The following is a 21,387-nucleotide window of genomic DNA, read 5'->3' on the forward strand; positions in this document are numbered from 1 at the left end:
AGCAGCAACAGGCAGCTGTGTTCTGTTTGCAAATAAGTGACTAGCTGGTGAACATAGTGGAGCATTTAGCCGCTAAAGAGCCACATATTTCTGTCAGGAGCTGGTGGAGACCAAAACAGAGCTAAAAGGAGGAGTCCTTAACATTTAATTTAAATATATTTAGCCTGATAATTAAACTGAACTGCCTTTTGGTTTTACCTTATTAGTCTGACATCTTTGTCACGCATGTTAGCCATTTTATTTTGGAGTTTTAAATAATTTTTTAACTAATTCGTAGTGAGAGACGGTTGCTAGAAGCAGTTGGCTTAGGTTTCCATGTCGAAAAAAGAAATATGCAGATATAAGATATATTGTTTTTTTTCTGTTAGTTGACTACAACCTGTAGGCTACAGCTATGTTGATCTTACCCACGCTTGTCACCATTTTTGTGGTAATTTTTCTGCTGTCAGTTTTCTGGCTTGGCCAGATAACGCCTCTATTCTTCACCCTGCCAACAAAGCTCTTATTGGCTTGGTTATTTTCCAACCTGGGAAAGAGCCATCAACTTCAATTGAACCACTGAAAATTTGAATTATTCAATTATTAATTTCTGCGTATGACGCCTACTGGGCTCCGTGAATTTCAAATTCTGTCGTTGTTGTGTGAAAATGGTAAATTTACATGTCTTCTACAAGGTATAAAAATCTATTAACATCTATTAACTGCAAGCAAACATTTTGTCATACATTGTGGTCTGACATGTCACATGTAAGACGTAATTTCTTACTTAAAGTTCCAGCTCTCTTGTGAATAGAGCCAATTCACAGGTGCGAAGAATGTAATCTTTACGTGTGAAGAAAGGGAAATAATCCTGTGTGACTTGTTATCTAGCATGTGAGCGAGTGATATTCCACCTCACTCAGACAGGGGCATTCACACCATCCCAGCCAGGGAATCTGATTCAGTGCCCACCGCGATGGGCTGGCAGCAGCCAATGCAGACGTATCTGAGGACCCATAGGTAGATGCAGCCGGACAGGACGACGGTCAGGCCCAACAGCAGGAAGCTGATGATGGACTGCGGACTGAACAGCACGACGAGGGAGGCGTCATCACTGGGTTTCTGGGCTAGAAGAAGAAGCAGGAGAGAAGAGGTAGTCACAAGAGGCCGTGGTAGCGACCTGTCAATCACAAGGTAGCCACACCCTAAAGCATACCCTGCTTTATGGTCTATTTGACTCTAAATGGAACCATAATTTACTAAATGAACATCATGCTGTATTGAAGAAGACTTGAAACTAGCGATTGAGACCATAAACTCATGTTTACAATGTTTACTGAGGTAATAAATCAAGTGAGAAGTAGGCTCATTTTCTCATAGACTTCTGTACAATCAGACTTCATTTTTGCAACCAGAGGAGTCGCCCCCTGCTGGCTATTAGAAAGAATTAAAGTTTACGGCACTTCGGCATTGGCTTCACTTTTCAGACTGGGTGGTTTCACTCAAAAACCAGACTTCATGATGACACTAGAAGAGAGAAGTCAAGGAATCACCAAAGTCATTAATATTCATCATCTGGGAACCACGAGTGCCAAATTTTGTGACAATCCATCTAGTAGCTTACATACCTCAATATTTTCTTGCATGAGTGAAAACTGTGACTTGATGTTACTGTTAGAGGAAATGTTGTTTGAGGAAAAAGTCAAGGGATCACTAATGTTATCACAGTTCATCCTGAGGGGACCATGAATGTCCACCCAAATCCAAAACTCCATCCAATGATTGTTGGGACATTTCACTAAAAAACGAAAATGTCAATGGTGTTGCTAGAGGAATAGTGAGGGGAGACTCATTGGGAGTCCACATCCCCTGGGGACCATGGGGGGCAATCCATCCAATAGTTGTGGAGGTATTTTAGTCTGGACCAAAGCGGTGGAACAACCATTAAACCGACCATAGAGCCACCCTGCTAGCTAAGAAAGAGCACAGTTTACTGAGGTGTTGCAGAAAGAAAGAGAAGAAAGAGAAATTCACAAAGATAAGGAAAGACCAAACAGCTCTTGGAAATGGAGATTTGTGCAGCATGAATGCCAACATCTAATCAAGTTGAATTGATATTCATGGGGTGCTAGCACAGAGGCCCGCAATCACTGTATTTGAACGGTGCTTGAAGATGACAGGTTTGATTCACAAATGCACATAGAGAGGGAGGAAGCGAGTGGTCAAGTAGGCTTATTTTTACCACCCCCAAGGCATCCTCCCAGATTAATCCAGTCTTGATGGTAGGCTATGTGATCTGAAGCACCAAATAAGCCCTCACCAGGCATCAGAAGATTGGTTTCTTAACACCACTGCATAGTGGAAGTATGTCTAGCTTGTTGATGAAAGGGTTATCAAATGACAGTCGTACGTGGCCATGCAATCAAACGCCAACACTCTGGTTTCCCATTTCCTATTTCATTCCACAACATATTATATAATGAAACTTTAAATTCATGAATTCATCCACTTCCGGACATTTTTTGGCATTTTAATGTGGATTGAAGGCCAACACAGAATAAAACAGATGCATTTTTTTACTCTTATCCTCACAAAGATGGGCATGGTCCTGGTTTGTTGTTTGATTATTGTGTATTCTAAAAATCATTTCTGTCTCTATGAGTATCAACACAGTGCAAAATGTGTCTGACAAGAGTCCCTTTATCTTTGATTCTTCTTTGAGGCACTGACACAAAACCTGTAATTTCCCACTGATGCTTCAGAGTTGAATATCTATTATCAAGCTCTTTTGTAGAGGCATTGGGAAATAATTGTGTTTTACCAGATAGCTGCAGGAATGAGATAAAAACACCCCCAAACAAAAATAAAAGATTCATTATAAATGGTGTTTAAGTGCTTTTGTGTGGATCTTACTTTTAACAAAAGGGTTGTTATTAGACTGCATGTGTTTAGGCTTTATGGATGGTAAGTATGTTGGTTGGTTGGTTTGTCCTGAATGAAACATCTCAACTACTATTGCATGGATTGCTATGAAAATTGGTACATCCATTCAAGGTGCCAAAAGGATGAATACTTATGACTTTGGTGATCCTTTGACTTTTCCTCTAATGCCACCATCAGGTCAAACATTTTATTTATTTATACTTTGGTTTGGGGTCCAAAAGGTAGCAGCACGTCTGGTCTTCAACCAGCCAGGTAAAGCTCATTTTAAATCCACTTTTCACCCCATTCAGGTTTATTGTATGAGATAATAATATTTGGACCCAAACAACAGGAGAGCAAATGTAATGGCCCAAACACACCAACTCGACATCAAAGAACTAGCGGCGACAAAGGTCACCAGTTGCGTTGCCTCACGTCGCCTGTGTCTTGGCCAAAAAGTTGCACACCGCGAAGACTACAGCTGAGGGCCAACTACTACGTATGTTCTGCGCCTACGTGAGATGAAATAACTCTCCAAACCAGCAGGTGGCGGTTGTCGGTATTCACCATTCATGATTCAACATGCTTAATCGGCTGAAAAAACACACACTACCAACACGTTCTCATCCAAACTCGTCACATAGTGCCGCTTTGTCACACCCCTTGGTGTCACTTTAGGTTTAGGCAACAAAACCACTTGGTTAGGTTTAGGATAAAGCTACATGGCTGGGCTTTGCTCTTTAAACTACGTCACCACATTCCTGGTGCACTCTCTCCGAGCGTTTAATATTGCCTTGGATGGGTTTACATTTTAGTTAATGGAAAGCCCGGTGCATCTCATACCGGCGCTGTGTATGGGCCGAGCTGTTGCCTAGCAATGTGATTCCATTGAAACGGTTGATATGGATATTGAACTGTGGATAAAAATAATGTTGTTGTTGGTACATCACTGTGACATAATTGTGATTATTGATGGTGATGCAAGAGTACTTTTCTTGCAATCATGGTATAAATAACATCTGAACCATACAGACGTCTCTTCAAACTAGAAGGCCAAAGGGAAAAAAACCCTTCTCAAAGTTTATCAATTAATTTAATTATCAGCATAATTGAAAAGGGCTTTTTTAATCAATTGCCCGACCAAAACAAACTGCACTCACCTCTGCTAACGTGTAGAATCAGCAGCAGACTGACGAGGATCTTAACAGCAGCGGCCATCTTCATGGTGGACTGGATTCACTGGGAGGACGGGAAACTGTCGGCGACAATAATTACCTGGTTAGAGATATAGTCAAGAATGAAAACCACCTAATTATATAACCTTCTCCTGATTCAATATATGATATATGTAAAAAATCTCAAACCATTTCTAACAAATTTTAGGTCATCTTAAACATCTGTTATAAACATGCATGCTTTTATTTAAATATAATTCAGTGTAAACATACTGAACTAACCTGTAGATACACAAATCATAAACGTATAAGAGACACAAGGAAGAGATGTAACTCACTGGAAATGTAGACAAGAATAGCAGCATATTTAGAATTCCTATAGAAGAAAAGACTTTGTAATGCAAATAGAAATGCAACATGAAAGAACATCAATCTATTGATGGTACAAGGATGTTTTTTTTTTAGAACATCATCCTTATTAATCTAGAGTATGTAGTCCAAATGTAAACAAAAGAGAAGCACAACTAAATGCTGCTTTAATCACTCTCAAATTGATTAAAGAAATCACTTAGATCTCTGTTATTAATGCAGTAAACACAGGAGTAAACAAGCCTAGATTGTCTATTATGCTGGCTCGAAAAACACACACGCTTACTTTTCATCTACAACCAAACACTTCAAAACAAGATGTGATTATAACTGAGCCATGTGGAAAGTCAAACAGAAAATGAACTCATGATGGATGTGAGAGAAAGCAAATTAAATATTTTTGAGAATAAAAATCTTTTGCCCCAACTCACAGAACAAAATTGTGAGATGTCCTTCCTTCGCTGCTGTCGGTCCTCTATAAGACGCAACAGGTTTCTCAACAAAAATCACAATAATCCATTTTCTTCTCAAGAGGACTGAGGGAAAATAAATCAATTCAGTGGGGAGGTCTTGCATGCAGCATCTGCGCAGGTCGACGACCACCTCCCTATCTGGAGGAATTAACAGCGACCTCTATTACTAATGCAGACAGATGTGGGGAGACCTGAGGAGACCCCTCCTCTCCTCTCCATCACTTGCTTCTTGCACTGATTTCGGTTGCTTTCCAGGAGGGTGATGATGGGAATCAGGTGCACTGAAAAACAGTAAAGGATGTGAGAGAGAGTGAGAGAGAGAGGAGAGGAGGCAACATCCGAAAATAGAAGCCACAGGGGCAAAATCAATTGCTTCTGACAGGATTCACTCCTACACCAGCAGGAGTGAAGTGGAGCCGAGCAGAGAGAGAGGGATGTAGAACATGAATGCAACATTGAGACTACTTCAACATCCGAATCATGAAAAATGTAAAGTGTACACACTCACTTCAAACACCAATTCCAGCTGTATATCACTGATTTTTCCACTTCTGGCTCCCTCTAGTGGTTCAAACTGCTCTCAGACGCAGCAGAGTGCCGTTCAAAAGATGACAGATAATCGCCTTCTCATCCCGGTGGTCAGGATTTCAAGTGGTATGAGGAGACAACAGGACACTTTGTATTTGTAAACCAGAAATGTATAGATAAGTGAAAACTGCATAACAAAGGCAATGCACATTACAATATTTGCATTCTTATTTAGAGACTGTACAAATTATTTTTGGGGTCTGAAAGTGAAAGTAGTTGGGCTGTCGATTAAAATAGTTAATTGTGATTAATCACAAATTAATCACACATTTTTTATCTGTTCAAAATGTACCTTAAAGGGAGATTTGTCGAGTATTTAAGTATTTATTTGTATGTATATATATTTATTATTGGAAATCAATTAACAACATAAAACAATGACACATATTGTCCAGAAACCCTCACAGGTACTGCATTTGGTATAAAAATATGCTCAAATCATAACATGGCAAACTGCAGCCCAACAGGCAACAACAGCTGTCAGTGTGTCAGTGTGCTGACTTGACTATGACTTGCCCCAAACTGCATGTGATTATCATAAAGTGGGCATGTCTGTAAAGGGGAGACTCGTGGGTACCCATAGAACCCATTTTCATTCACATATCTGGAGGTCAGAGGTCAAGGGACCCCTTTGAAAATGGCCATAACAGTTTGGAGCATTATTGAGCGACAAGCAAGTATGTCATGGTTGGTACCAATGAATTCCTGAGGTTTTCTAGTTTCATATGATACATTTTCAACAGATAAAAAATGTGTGATTAATTTGCAATTAATCGTGCTTAACTATTGACAATCATGCATTAATCACAAATAACTATTTGCATCGATTGACAGCCTTAATAAAAACTAATGAATGTCATTCTCACACCAGGGATTTTAAAAACGCCTTAAAGGTGCAGAGTGTAGGATCTGGCACCATCTAGTAGTGTGGTTGCAGATTGCAACCAACTGAAACTTCTCCCGTGTGCCAAGCGTGTAGGAGAACTACAGTGGGCAATGCAAAAATGCAAATGGCTCTATCTAGAGCCAGTGTTTGGTTGGTCCATTCTGGACTACTGTAGAAACATGGCGGTGCAACATGGCGGACTCTGTGAAGGGGACCCGCTCCCTATGTAGATATGAAGGACTCATTCTAAACTAACGAAAACACAATGATTCTTATTATCAAGTGATTATACACAATAGAAAACGTATTAATATTATATTCCATTTTTGCCAATAGATCCCCCTAATTGTTACACACTGGTCCTTTAAGAAAAACTGAAACGATATTGCCTGAGTGAAAAATGGAAATAAAATAAAAATGAACACAAACAAAAAAAAGAAATTTCCGTCAACTCTCGTGACACTGAACCACAGAAATTGGGAACATGGGGATAATTTCGGCATCCGCGTTTAATTAAGGTAATTTCACCAGTGGTCCTGTCTCCCAAAAACTTGATTCAATTCTGTCCTGCAGAGCATTCACAGCACACTTAAAGTGAACCTTTTCAGCCTGTGGATTGGACTGTGAATGCATGTTGCTGCTTGAATGAAGCAAAAATAATATTATGGATATTGTGGCACAGTGAATGGGAATATCTATTCACATGGTTGGGGCACAAAATTATAGTGCATTTACCCAACAGGCAGAACAGGAAGTAGAGAGAACAACTGAGCCGAACAACACACACAGAAACATGCTGCGTTTGACAATGTTCCATATAATTATGGTTAGTTTTCTACAGAGCAATACAGCTGGGAGCCAAGAGCTGGCGAATACCATTCAGAGAAGAAAAACAGTGAGCAAAAAGGGGAAAGTGAAAAATATAATGAAAGCATTGAGAATGATAGAAATCATAGCGTTATTATTACCTTTTGTTCCTGTTTTACAGCTAAGAGGTGGGTGAACAATGACAGAATGAGACCATGATATTTCACTTTAATATATTTCAGTTTTAATCACACGGGTTCCCTGGACAAAAAGCCTATGGGATTGTTCCATTGAGTTTTGGATTATTGCTTATTAAGCTCTGTGGCAAACATATTTATGATGATGATTACACGTTTTATCTTCATAAATGAACACCACTTTTTATGACTTTTGATGCATAAATGCAATCGCAAGATGTAAAAAGCTTACATTTGGCTATAAATGAACTACACCACGTTGCATGAGTGTGATTATAACATTTAATGTCTGTAAAGGCAGACAAGTCGGAGTGATAACGTTTAGTAGTCTCTTTTAGCCACTTAATAGCAATCGCCTTTTTGAAGACACATAAAAGCTTCAAAATTCACAATTGGGGTATTAACTGACGTGTTTTATTTAGAACAAAACGCTAAAATCTCTTCAGCTTGTGTTAACCACAGACCTTATTTCAGGCATCTAACTAAAAACCGATTCAAAAGAACCCATTGACTTCCAGACGAGGGAAGTAGAAGTGCTAACATGCTAACTCATTTCCAGGTTTTAGGACTCATTCTTGCACCACTCAATTTGGTTATAAACCTAAAAAAACAGAGCATTGGACAATTCAAATTTTGACGTGGAGCAGCTCATTCAAGCATTGCTCCATAGCGCCTCTAGTGGCCAAAAACTCTGCAGGGGGCCTTTAAGTCCTCAGATCATTATCTGTAAGTGAACACAAACTGTAGTGTAAACATTATGTAAATTAAGTTAACACCATGTTGTGACAGTTAAACTCTATTTTTGCTTACATAGCACTGTGTGCCACAGAAAGACAGACAAAACACTAAATATATTTAAAAAAACAGTTGTGGATAGAACCGTTTTATCTGCTTTTTAAATTTAATCATATGCCGTTTGTCTTGTTTTCAAAGCAAAACAAATAAAACAGCTTTGTATAACAAAAGCATCAAAGTAAAAAAAAAGACTTTGAAATGTTGACAAGAAAAAGAGAAGATGTGTGACAGATTAAAAGTGCACTTTTATGAATATAAAATTGTTTTACAAGTAGTTTTTCTGTTATTCACAAGTGAACGGATTGCCTTCCGACATGTCATTATAGAGTAAGAAATTCTTGTAAAATTCATCCCTCTCGAGTCTAAAAAATGTCGCTGTGCCATAAACAAAATATTTTAATATCTTTATAAAAATCTTCTGTTTTCAGGAGCCACTTTTTCTTTCAAATCCATAAAACTTTTTAAATCGATTTTTGTAGTAGCGGAATGAATTTTGGACTCCATTTCTGTTATAAAAAATACAATAATAACATTATTATATTATGGATTTTTCAGAAAAATCCCAAACTGCTAAACTATTCCTGTAACATCTCTGAAAAAATGCATTTGTGAGGATAAAAAGGGAGGCAGGAAGGGGATGCATCTTTAAGTTATAATATATTAATTATTCAACATATCTCCTTCCAGTCTCTTGGCTCAGACCCGTCCAACCTTCAGTCCCGGTCTCTGGATCTAAGCGAGGAGCATCCCGAACACAGTCCTTTCTCCTTGGTGTTGTAGTCGAAGCGAGGCAGAACCAGAACGCTGCCTTCCGGCTCGGTTTTGCCGGCGATGGCTCTCTCATCCTCCACGGTCACGATGCTCTTCACCAAACATGTGATGGCGGCATCAATGTTGGTGTTGTCCTGGAGAGAGAAGACGGAGGTGAAGGGTTAGAAAAGGATCAAAACAAGCTAAATTTGAAAATGCTATTTTTTTATAAATATTTCTGTCTATACTAAAAAGCTTGGACAGCGGGAAAATCTGTTCTTTTTCTTCCCATTTGGGTTGGAAAACAACAAAACATGTGCATCAGTATTTCCAAAAACTCCATTTTCCTCCTTTTCAGATTCATTCACACTGGAGACTGTTTTAGAAAAGCTCTGCTTTCGGCAAAGAAACGAGAGAAAATCATGTGTTTTCAAACGTATCCAGCTCAGTGTGGACATCCTCATAGTTATGTTTGAACATCATATACAAAAAAGGACAGGATTACAGTCAAAAGGCTCATAACTCATGATGAGAGCTGAGAGAGTGAACCAAAACAGTAAAGTTGTGGGCCCTAAAAAGAAAACAATGTACTGAAAATCGCTAGAACGCCTTGTAGAGCTGAGGGGAACTGCAGAGACGGTTTTAAGTGGCAATAGTAGCTTTAAAGGAGCAGTGTGTAGGATTTGGCGGCATCTAGCGGTGAGGTTGCAGATTGCAACCAACGGAAACTTCTTCCATGTGCCAAGCGTGTCGGAGGACTATGGCGGATTTCACATGAAAACGCGAATGGTCCCATGTAGAGCCAGTGTTTGGTTTGTCCGTTCTCTACTGTAGAAACATGCCGGCTCCGTGAAGAAGACTGTGTAGATATAAACGGCTCATTTTAAGGTAACGAAAACACAATAATTCTTATTTTCAGGTGCTTATACACTAAAGAAAACATACTTATTAATATTATATTCCATTTCTGCCAATAGGTCCCTTTTAATGCTACACACTGTTCCTTTAAATAACTTCTTCATGGTTCTTTTCGAGCGACCCCTTTCACATTTTTCCATTGTTAACATGAAAATGTGAATTGGTGCAGCTGGTAAACAACTGGTTTATCCATTACAAATTAAAATCTGTTCTTTTCAGTTAAATGAAACATCATCTCTCCGCCCAGTTACTGTACATATTCCACAAGTGCGAAGATTGACTGGCAGGGTCAGGTGACAACGATTATTACTTTGAGGTTTTATTTCTCCACTGTGAAGGAAGTTGTTTCTGTGAAAGAGGATTCAAAAGGAGACATGAAAGCAGGTACAAGAGATCAAGGCTATAAAGGTTCCTCATTCTGCACCAGAAAAAGCTTCGAACCTTCAAACACGAATCTATTGAATAAGTAGATAAATGAAATCGAATCAACCGAATTGAACAGATGTAGCACAACAAGTCCATTGTCCACAAATCGTTTTTAATGTCCCTTACACGTTGGTGGCTACAAATAGCAGCAAAAGGGAGATGTTTGAATTTTGATTTCAAAAGTAAAGTAAATTAAATTAACTGGACGCTGACTTGGTGAAATTTGTTCTTAATAATGCAACTTTCTTTGAGGTTTAAGGGTCTTTAATTTTGAAGTGTCAATGTGTTACTTCCTGTGTGTAGAAAAGGCCATTTGTTGTTGTTGTTGTTGTTGTTGTTGTTGACTAGTGCAGCTTTAAAAGCAGAGAAACATGCACTGACAGCGGCAGAGAAGAGTTGACATGAAAATAAGAGGAGGAAAGAAAAACTGGGGTAAATATAGAAAGAAAAGAAGCGTGAGACAGACGGCTAATAAACAGCAACACACTGACAGTGACGTTTGTTTACGGAGAGAAAAGACAAAGACAAGAGAGAGACAGAAACAGATCACGAGTTAAAACAATATTTGCAGGATTTAAACGCACACACACAGAAGATAATCACTTACCTTGGCAGAGGTTTCGTACCAGCCGACGAAGCCGTACTGTCTGGAGAACTTCTCCAGTTTGGGCAGCTTTGGGCACAAACCCTGACTCCGCTGGTCACACTTGTTGGCCAATAGAACGGCTGGAATCGGCCTCCCGTTGCTAAGGGCAACCTGACGGTAGTAGACAACTGACAGTCACTCACTTACTCAGATGAATTAACCACCAGTGGTGTAAAGTAACTAAGTACATTTACTCAAGTTACTTCAATATGGTACAAGTTCTTTAAAATTGTACTTGAGTATTTCCATTTTCTGCAACTTTCTACTTCTACTCTACTAAATTTTGTTTGATACTTTTAGTTACTTTGCAGATTCAGATTATTAATACAAAATAAAATCAACTAATAAATAATTATGCATTATGGATTAAGCTATCCAGCAGTATATAATAACAATAGCACATTTTCATACAATAGATGTAGCTCAAACTGCTTTACAAAATAATAATAACAACTTTATGTATTGAACACATTTCATACAATAGATATAGCTCAAAGTGCTTCAAATAATAATAATAATAATAATAACTATTTATTGAGCACTTTTCACACAATGGATATACTGTAGCTCAAACTGCTTTACAAAATAATATAATAAAAATACTAATAAAATATTACTACTACTAATAATAACTTTATTCATAGAGCATTTTTCATACAATAGATGTAGCTCAAAGGGTTTTACAAAAAATAATACAAACTATAATAATAATAATAATAAATACATTTTATTTAATATTAATAATTTAATAAAATAATTAAAAAATATATAAGTATAAGTATAAATAAAGCTCCACCTTTACCAGCTGCAACATTATAGTGATGAACACCTTAATGCATCAATAACTATAATCCAATTATATAATATATACTGTAATAATCTGAAATGGGCCGTTCTGCATAATGAGTACATTTATTTTTGGAACTTTAAGTATATTATGATGCTAATACTTTTGTACTGTTACTTAAGTAAGAATTTGAATGCAGGACTTTTGCTTTTAACAGATTATTTCTACACTGTGGTGTTGCTACTTTTACTTAAGTAAGTAGTATCTGAGCTGTTCTTCCACTTCTGACATTAAATAACTGTTTGCTAGTTCTACGTTTGTATTTTTAAACTAAACTTCTTGAGTTGCACTGTAAACCCCAGGTATCAGGAGACCTGTTTACACTTCGTTGGTAATTTGAGTGCAGCTTCCTGGTGATGAAGCTGGAAATTATTGACTTTATGAGTTAATAAAGAGCGCCTGAATGCACCATTAGTTTTGGTCTTGGGGGAAGAGCATAGTTGCCATTTGGGCTCCTGATTCATGGTCTTTGGTGTGGTGCTTTCATAGTTGCAGTTGTTTTTTATGTTCATGTTTATTTCTACACATTTATTTAGGTAGTGCATGTCTTGCATTTTTAATAGAGGTTACATGAGGAAAACAACTGTAGAAAATATGGTAAGTGGAAAAAATATCCAACACAAGCTTACTTTACTCTTTTCCGGTGAAACATACAGTAAAACCAGTTCATCATCGCTCTGTCTGTTATTAAAAGACTTCCTGTAATGTGGCTAGTCATGACTTAAGCAGAAGTAGACAAGAGCAGAGGGAAGATGCTGATACAAAACTAAAACTTAACACAGTATTAGAAGAAGTGTGTTTTGTGAATCAAACACCTTCGAGTTTGGAGGTGAATGTTTGATAACAAAACATAGAGATTTGATGGTATATTCCTTTAACGAGGTTTCATAGTGTAACGCCTATCTACGGAAGCCCTAAACGGACACGATTCCGAACATTTTTTAATGCCGTTATCTCGCAATCACAAGTTAATTATGCTATCTCGAGAAAACAAAAGGTCATTTTCTTTTATTACTTATAATGCTTGGGTCAAATATACACCTGTTAACAAGGGTACATAAATATGGAAATAAGATTAATTGGATTATATTCACCAGTAGTATAAAACATGTTACACGTGTCCCTTATAAATTACAAAGAAAATACAACAAAATTGAGAGGAAAATATCTTTATTCTATGACACAAAATCCTTCCGCTAACTTCCCCAAGTCCATCACTGTCATCCATGGATGTATACTGATTAAAATATTTGGGATATTATAAGTAATAAAAGAAAATTACTTTTTGTTTTCTCATGTTAATGAGTTAATTATCTCGTTATCTCAAGATAAAGCTTGTTTTCTCGAGTTAACGACATAATTAACTTCGGCATAACGGTATTAAAAAAATGTTTGAATCGTGTCCGTTTAGGGCTTCCGTACCTATCCGAGGGTCTGCTGTCCCAATAGCTTTTAAACTAAAACAAATACAAACTGAGGATTGGTCTTTTCTCTCCTCCATCCCTTCAATCCTCTCTTCTCATCATATTTACCTTGGTGTCCAGGTCTTCTTTCCACTTGAGGACGGCCTGAAACGTGGACAGTCTGGTCATGTCGAAGACGACGAGCGCCCCGACCGCCTCTCTGTAGTACACACGGGTCATGTTGCCATAGCGTTCCTGCCCTTTTAAAGAAGAAGAAGAAGAAAAGACGACAGAATTAATACTGTTTCCAAGGTCTATGTTATTGTTGTGTATAAGGTTTTGTTAACCACTTCCAAGTGAGTTGATTAAGAGTTTTATATCAAACTGAAATAAACACTGTTGTAATTCTTTAAGACATAACTCTTTATTTGTTATCTAAAGACGTTTGCAGAATTGTTTGGCGTTGAAACTGAGCATTCAGGGCGGCGACTAACATTTACTTTTATTATTGATTAACATGCTGATCATTAAATTCAACAAATGAGAATTTTGTCAATAAAATTACAAGGAGAATGGTGAAAAATGCCTGTTATAAACTTCTGTATCCTGAGGTGACGTATTCAAATTGTTTATTTTATTTGACTTAAAACCCAAAGATATTAAATTATAACCAAAAGTAAAGCATCAAATCTTCACATTTGAGAGCTGGATCAAGCGTCTGTTAGGCATTTTTGCCTGCAAAAAAAATCAGTTAAATGATCATTGTGATTATGATAATAATTGTTTCTGTCAATCAACTAATCAATTAATTGACAAATATTAAGATAAGATTGTAAACCACGTGTGTGCATGCAGAAAATGCATCTGTTGCTGCTTGCAAGAATGTGTGTGTGACCACGTGTGTGTGTAACTAAAGGTATGAATAAGTCTCTATCCTGGACGCTAACTTCCTCCACATGACGCTTATATGGTTGTGAATCAGCAAGTGAGTATCTGATTAACACGCACACACGCACACACAACCACACACACACAGTAGTATTAGAGGTTATCTTTGTCTTTCGCTCACCAAGAGAGAGCATGAGACTCTTTCTCAACACTATCTGATCTGTTACCAGTCACAGCTTAAGACCAACAGTGACCAAGTTTATGGTTTTGTAGCTCCATAATCCTCCTATACACATTAGGTTAGTCCGAAAACCTAAAACCCTTCAAAATTACAGTTTATAAATGGTCAACAGATGTGTTTTTAACTTCTTGAATCAAAACATTTATATGCCAAAATATGTAAGGTCAGTTTCTACACCATCTTTTAGAGCATCAGTAATTTACTAAACACACAACAGAACTTCAAAATACTAAAACAACAAACGGCATGCAGCACTTTTTCAAATGCGGTTTTGTTAGCTTCCTGTTTGATGCCACACTTGATGGCCTGGAGATTAGCTTCACTCAGGGCTCAATAATTCCCCAACAATCACATTAAAAGGACTAGTTCAACATTTTGGGATATATGCTTATTTGCTTTTTTGCCGAGAGTTAGATGAGTAGATCAATACCAGTGGGCAATCTCTGGCTCTGAAAAGTGCCTTAAACTTGCATTCTTTCTAACAGCCAGCAGGGGGCGACTCCTCTGGTTGCAAAAAGAAGTCTGATTGTATAGAAGTCTATGAGAAAATGAGCCTACTTCTCACTTGATTTATTACCTCAGTAAACATTGTAAGCATGAGTTTATGGTCTCAATCACTAGTTTCAAGTCTTCTACAATGCAGCATGATGTTCATTTAGTAAATTATGGTCCCATTTAGAGTCAAATAGACCATAAAGCAGGGTATGCTTTAGGGCGTGGCTACCTTGTGATTGACAGGTCGCTACCACGGCGATGTCCGGTCTGGGAGTTGTCTGTTTTAGTCCTAGAACTTTAACCCTTTCACAGTGTGTTTTCAGTTCATGAAAGTTAATTATAACGATTTGTTGCCTAAAAATTTCTTATTCTGCGTTCGTTGTACTTAGCTCCACCCTCTCTTGTCACTTCTGGTTTAAAAAAACCATGATGGCGACGGCCGGAGTGCCGAACTTGAGGCTTCAAAACTGTAGTCCACAAATCAAAGGGTGACATTATGGTGACTATATCCGCTTCTTATAGGCAGTCTATGATTGATACCACTCACATGTCTGAGAGTGGTATCAATATTCTCATCTAACTATCGGCACATTCCTTTAAAATATCTCCGCTGTGAATTTTCAAGCTGCACAATGCAAAAATATGTATTTGTTTTGCTGTAGCTGAGTGGTTCTGCAAAACTTCCATTGGAAATCTGCTAATTTAGCCGTGAGTGAAGCAAACTTCAAGGTTGGTCTACAAGAAAAATGTCCTAACTTGACGAGTGCATTGATGTTTTTGTGTTGATAGTATAAAAACTGACTTTACTTACTAATTTTATCTTGACACATGCAGGTAATAACACTGTATATTGCACTCGTTGTGCAAAAAAACTCAAAATTTTAAGAGTGATGCAATTATCACTGACAAATGTCAACATTGACCAAGTTTGACAGCCTCTCATGCAGTGACTCCAGTGTGAAGCCATCACTGGTTACCGGTCTAAAGTCCGTCAGCCGGACGTTTCATGTAAATGACGGCTCCTATCAGACGGATCATATCATTCAACACACATATGCTCAGGCAGTGTGTGTGAGACAGGCTGATAGACGAGAAAGAACATCAAATTACATGCAATTAAGGAGACGTGATGGGTTTTATAAGCAGAATACAACAAGCTTTTCTTATTAAAATACCTAATCTGGTAGGTAATGGGGTGTACTGGAGGGTAAACTCAACATTGGATCTGCACAAACAGAGGTTAACCACATTTTCTAGGCGGTTACTTGTCATGTCATGCATCATCATTGTTGGATGAATTCTGCAAGTTGCAGCCAACGATTGAGAAAATGCAGATCACTGTGATGTGTATTTGCTCTACTTACTTACTCTATTAACTACCAGGTGACTGCATTCTGACTATAAGAATCAACCTATTAGATGTTAAAAGTGCTTGCTATGTATTTGCTGCATCTAAGCCCAAATAGAAAATACAACATGTCTTAAATTACTAAATTATAACAGTTTTCATATAGATTTCACTCGTGCTATCTGAGTACATAATGTGTGTTTTTATGTTGTGGTCATATGCAAATGAGAATAAGTACGAGTCAGCAGGAGTATTCTTGTCAGTATAAGCCAAGTATACTTAGACTTTTCTGTATACTTGTCAGTATAGTATACTTAGACTTTTCTGTATACTTGTCAGTATAAGCCAAGTATACTTAAGACTTTTCTGTATACTTGTCAGTATAGTATACTTAGACTTTTCTGTATACTTGCCAGTATAAGCCAAGTATACTCTGTATACTTGTCTGTTTAAGCCAAGTATACACATTTCTGTATACTTGTAAGTATAAGCCAAGTATACACGTTTCTGTATACTTGTCAGTATACTTAAGGCTTTTCTGTATACTTGTCAGTATAGTATACTTAGACTTTTCTGTATACTTGCCAGTATAAGCCAAGTATACTCTGTATACTTGTCTGTTTAAGCCAAGTATACGCGTTTCTGTATACTTGTAAGTATAAGCCAAGTATACACGTTTCTGTATACTTGTCAGTATACTTAAGGCTTTTCTGTATACTTGTCAGTATAGTATACTTAGACTTTTCTGTATACTTGTCAGTATAAGCCAAGTATACTTAAGACTTTTTCTGTATACTTGTCAGTATAGTATACTTAGACTTTTCTGTATACTTGTCAGTATAAGCCAAGTATACTTAAGTATAATTTTCTTAAGTATAATCTCGTATAAGTACATAAAAAGCAAATTAAAAGCATACTCTCTTATTTGAAGTTTAAAAGTATACTAATAATAGCACACTTGAATAAACTTCTTTTTTGGTAAGGGTGAGCAAGTGAATTCATATTTGGACAATGCAAATAACATATGAATATAAACTATTATTTTTTTTGTCCTATATAACACACAACATGTGGATATAACATCTAATTTTACCCACCTGCAATGTCCCAGAGCTGCAGCCTCACCACCGTCTTCTCGTCCCAGCTGAGCACCTTGAGGGCGAAGTCCACTCCGATGGTGGCTCGGTAGTGCTGGGAGAACACCTGGTGCACGTACCGCTTGATGATGGACGTTTTACCGACGCCGAGGTCTCCGATCACCAACACTTTGAGCAGGCGCTCGCGCTGCATTTCTGCTGCTGCTGCTCGAGTGGAGGATGGCACGAGGTCTCCAATTATGGGTTAGGCATGAAATGGGAGGGTTTTGCTATAGGGATAGTCTGTCTGAAGTCATGCAAGGAGGCTGAAATACCGAGTTGTACTTGTAATATTTGACACTTGAATAAAACATAAGCTCTATAAAGATCTATTTAAGCAGATTTTGCATAAATAAAACCATAATGCGCACCAAGAGCCCCAATATTCATATTTAAAGAGGACATTTCAAATAAATGTTATGCAAAAAGAGTCTAAAAGTCGCTTTAAACTCCCTTTCGAGTCCTGCAGATATAAAAACAATGTACGTTTGGATCAAAAAATAAGCTCTATAAAGAACTATTTAAGCAGACTTTGCAGAAATAAAACCATAAAATGCGCACTAAGAGCCCCAATATTCATATTATGTGAGGAAATTTCAATAAATGTCATGCAAAAAAGTAAATATTTGACTCAAAAAGTCGCTTTAAACTCCCTTTCGAGTCCTGCAGAAAGTTCAGGTTGTCGTGTTATCATCCAGTCCCTGCAAGTGTGCATGGGACATTTTGTCTCCGTTTCTAAAAAGCAGAACTTGTTTGATGTAAAACGCCGTCGTGTCCCAGCCAGAGAAGAAAGAGAAGTTTAGTGTTGTTATCTCGTTTAGCCTGCGGTCTGTGTGTTCATCATCTCCTGCTGCTGTCAGAGACAAACTGATGCAGTGAGAAGACTGACAGCAAAGACAGATCAGCTGTCTGCACGACCACGCCCACATACTGGGGGTGCACGCTTATGTGTGCACGCGCGTGTCAGTCAGTCAGTCTAGTGGCCACTTTATTAGGTACACCTGCATTTTAATTTGATGAATTTTAATGCATTAATGAATCATGTTGCTGCATTACTTTTAATGTTTTTATCCTGTGTCATGCTTCAATTTAAGTGTTATGTTGTTTTTCAATAATAAAAAAAAATAAACTCTCATCATCCTTATGAAGACAGTTGGCCCTCACAAGTCTAGAAAATACAAGAAACTCACATGGCTCGGTGCTGCATCCATGTGTAAAAAACTACACCTCCCACCATGCAGTTCGTCCAGTTCCGCACATGCGCACTGATGCGCAGTGAGTGTGCAGCTTCCCTCTCATTGCACTGAATAAATAAACAAACAAACAAACATGGTATTAATAAAAAATCACTATAATATTATTTCCCTAAATTAGAGCGTCTGTTATATGATGTTTAATCTTGTATTTACTTATTTAAAGAAACACACGCAGAGCCAAAATCATACTTTCTATTTTTTATTCCACCATTATTTACAACATCTAATCATAATAATTAAAAAAAAATTCACAATATTCTTATTATTCCTTTAGACCAGGGGTCAGCAACCTTTAGTATCAAAAGAGACATTTTAGGCAAAAAAAATAAATAAAAATCTGTCTGCAGCCGCAAAACATTTGAGCATTGGGATGAAGATAACACAGATTATAGTCTAAGTATATAGTATTTAAGTTTAATGCAGTGAGGGACAAAGAGACAATGTACTACGGAGTATTAGGGCTACAATGAGGGAAAAAACATCTGAGATTTACAGAATAAAGTCATAACTTTACAAGAAAAAAGTCGTAATATTACGAGAATAAAGTCATAACTTTATGGGAAAAAAAGTTGTAATATTACGAGAAAAAAGTCATAACTTTACAAGAATAAAATCATAATATTACGAGAAAAAAGTCATAACTTTATGAGACAAAAAGTCGTAATATTACGAGAAAAAAGTCGTAGTATTACAAGAATAAAGTCATAACTTTACTAGAAAAAAGTCGTTATATTGCGAGAATAAAGTCATAACTTTACGAGAAAAAAGTCGGAATATTGCGAGGATAAAGTCATAACTTTACGAGAAAAAAGTCGTAATATTACAAGAATAAAGTCATAACTTTACAAGAAAAAAGACGCAATATTACGAGAATAAAGTCATAACTTTACGAGAAAAAAGTCGGAGTATTGCGAGGATAAAGTCATAACTTTACGCGAAAAAAGTCGGAATATTGCAAGAATAAAGTCATAACTTTACGAGAAAAAAGTCGTAATATCACGAGAATAAAGTCATAATTTTACGAGAAAAAACGTTGTAATATTACGAGAATAAAGTCATAATTTTACGAGAAAAAACGTTGTAATATTACGAGAATAAAGTCATAACTTTACGAGAAAAAAAGAAAATAACACGTAACATTACTACTTTATAATATTATGACTTCATTTTCATAATATTACTACTTTTTTTCTAGTAAACCTATGACTTTATTCTCGTAATATTATGACTTTATTCTCATAATATTATGACTTTATTCTCGAAATCTCAGATTTCTTTATTTTTCCTCAATGTTGCCCTAATACTCCATCGTACCATAGCCCTACAACAATGATAAATAAAATTAAACAGTTATTCATTTTTATTTTTTTATAAATCCACAGGGAGCCACTGGAGAGGAGCTAAAGAGCTGCAGGTTGCTGACTCCTGCTTTAGACTAATGATTTATCAGTTATTTTCTTGTCCACCCCCTAACCTCCATAGTGTTTTTCCTTCAGTGTTGCGCCTCTCCACGGTGCTTTACGGCAGTGGTACTGATGCGGGATGAGTCAGGCTATATGATGCTGCTACTGCTGCTGCTGCCATTTCATCAGCAAGCGAAAAACCCCACAAACACACAGCAAACACAGAAGTGGTACCTCGGGATTCCCCCTCTCTCTCTCTGACAGACATTGAGCATCCTGCAACCTCACCAACATCTTTTTCTTTTTCGTGTCTTGTTTTTGATTGCACCTGCTCTGGATGTGCGTCTTTCATCATCGTGGCCTGACATCAACAAGGAAATATCAGCCCTAGACTGCAGGCCTGCATGCTGCTGTGCACCAGCGTCTGTTTCCAGGCTTTTCCAAGGCAAACATTGAGGCTTTTTTGTCGGATCCAGACCAGACTCGTCGGTGCCATGGAGCCCACATCAGCCTGGTCCTGAACGGTGCAAAGGAAAACAACCATTTTGGTCTATAAAGTCCTCCTGCTCCAAGTAGGCTGCTGTTTTTTTTTGTTTTTTTTTAACCATTTACAATCTGTATTTCTGTTATTAATCAGCATAAAAGTGGGTTCCTATAAAGAGAGCATTATATTTTTTTCAGTCATGATGTGCACTATGGTCTGGTCTAATAATAACCTGCAGTAAAAAACAATCTCTGCTATATAAAACGTTTTATAAGACAGGTGTAAGAGGTATACACTAGGAATTTGCTTTGGTTTTGTTGGTGCAAGTCAAACAGTATAATAACAAAAGAATAGATAACGTTAGAATAAAATAAGAATAAAAAAATTTAATTTCTACCAATATACAATATACAAAATAAGCTATAAACAAAAATATACATGATATAAATATATATATATAGAAGTCAAACAGTATAATAACAAAATAATAGATAAAAACGTTAGAATAAAATAAGAATAATTTTTTTTACCAATATACAATATACAAAATAAGCTATAAACAAAAATAAACATAATATAAATATATATATATATATATCCTGATCTGTATTCTCTACATATAAGATACATGCTAATAAGCTGGAAAATAAATGAGTTTGGAAAGCCAAATATTTCACAGCATAATGTCATTAAAACTACTTTATTATAATAAAGCCCTCACATGAATATATTTATATTTGAGATGTGACAGCTTGTTTCTTAAATGTTGGATATATGATATCCTGGACCCTCCAAATTGTCCTATAAAGTCCACTCCTGCTCCAAGTAGGCAGTTTTTTGTTTTTTGTTGGGATGTAGGCCTATATTTTTCAGTCATGATGTGCACTATGGTCTGGTCTAATAATAGCCTGCAGTAAAAACAATCTGCTATATAAGACGTTTTATAAGTCTGGAC

At 37.0% G+C, this 21,387-nt stretch overlaps 1 protein-coding gene across 1 annotated transcript; it reads right to left on the bottom strand.

The window, feature by feature from the left end:
• Nucleotides 1-8,416: 8,416 nt before the first annotated feature.
• Nucleotides 8,417-18,222, bottom strand: zgc:162171 (uncharacterized protein LOC565931 homolog). The gene is made up of 4 exons (XM_037758059.1): nucleotides 17,251-18,222; nucleotides 13,311-13,441; nucleotides 10,893-11,042; nucleotides 8,417-9,096 (listed from the first exon to the last, which is right to left on the bottom strand). Exons 1-4 carry the CDS (start codon nucleotides 17,441-17,443, stop codon nucleotides 8,905-8,907), a joined length of 666 nt encoding a protein of 221 aa, XP_037613987.1. The 5' UTR covers nucleotides 17,444-18,222; the 3' UTR covers nucleotides 8,417-8,904.
• Nucleotides 18,223-21,387: the final 3,165 nt, after the last annotated feature.

Source organism: Sebastes umbrosus, chromosome 22 (assembly GCF_015220745.1).
Source record: "Sebastes umbrosus isolate fSebUmb1 chromosome 22, fSebUmb1.pri, whole genome shotgun sequence".
NCBI lineage: Eukaryota > Metazoa > Chordata > Actinopteri > Perciformes > Sebastidae > Sebastes > Sebastes umbrosus.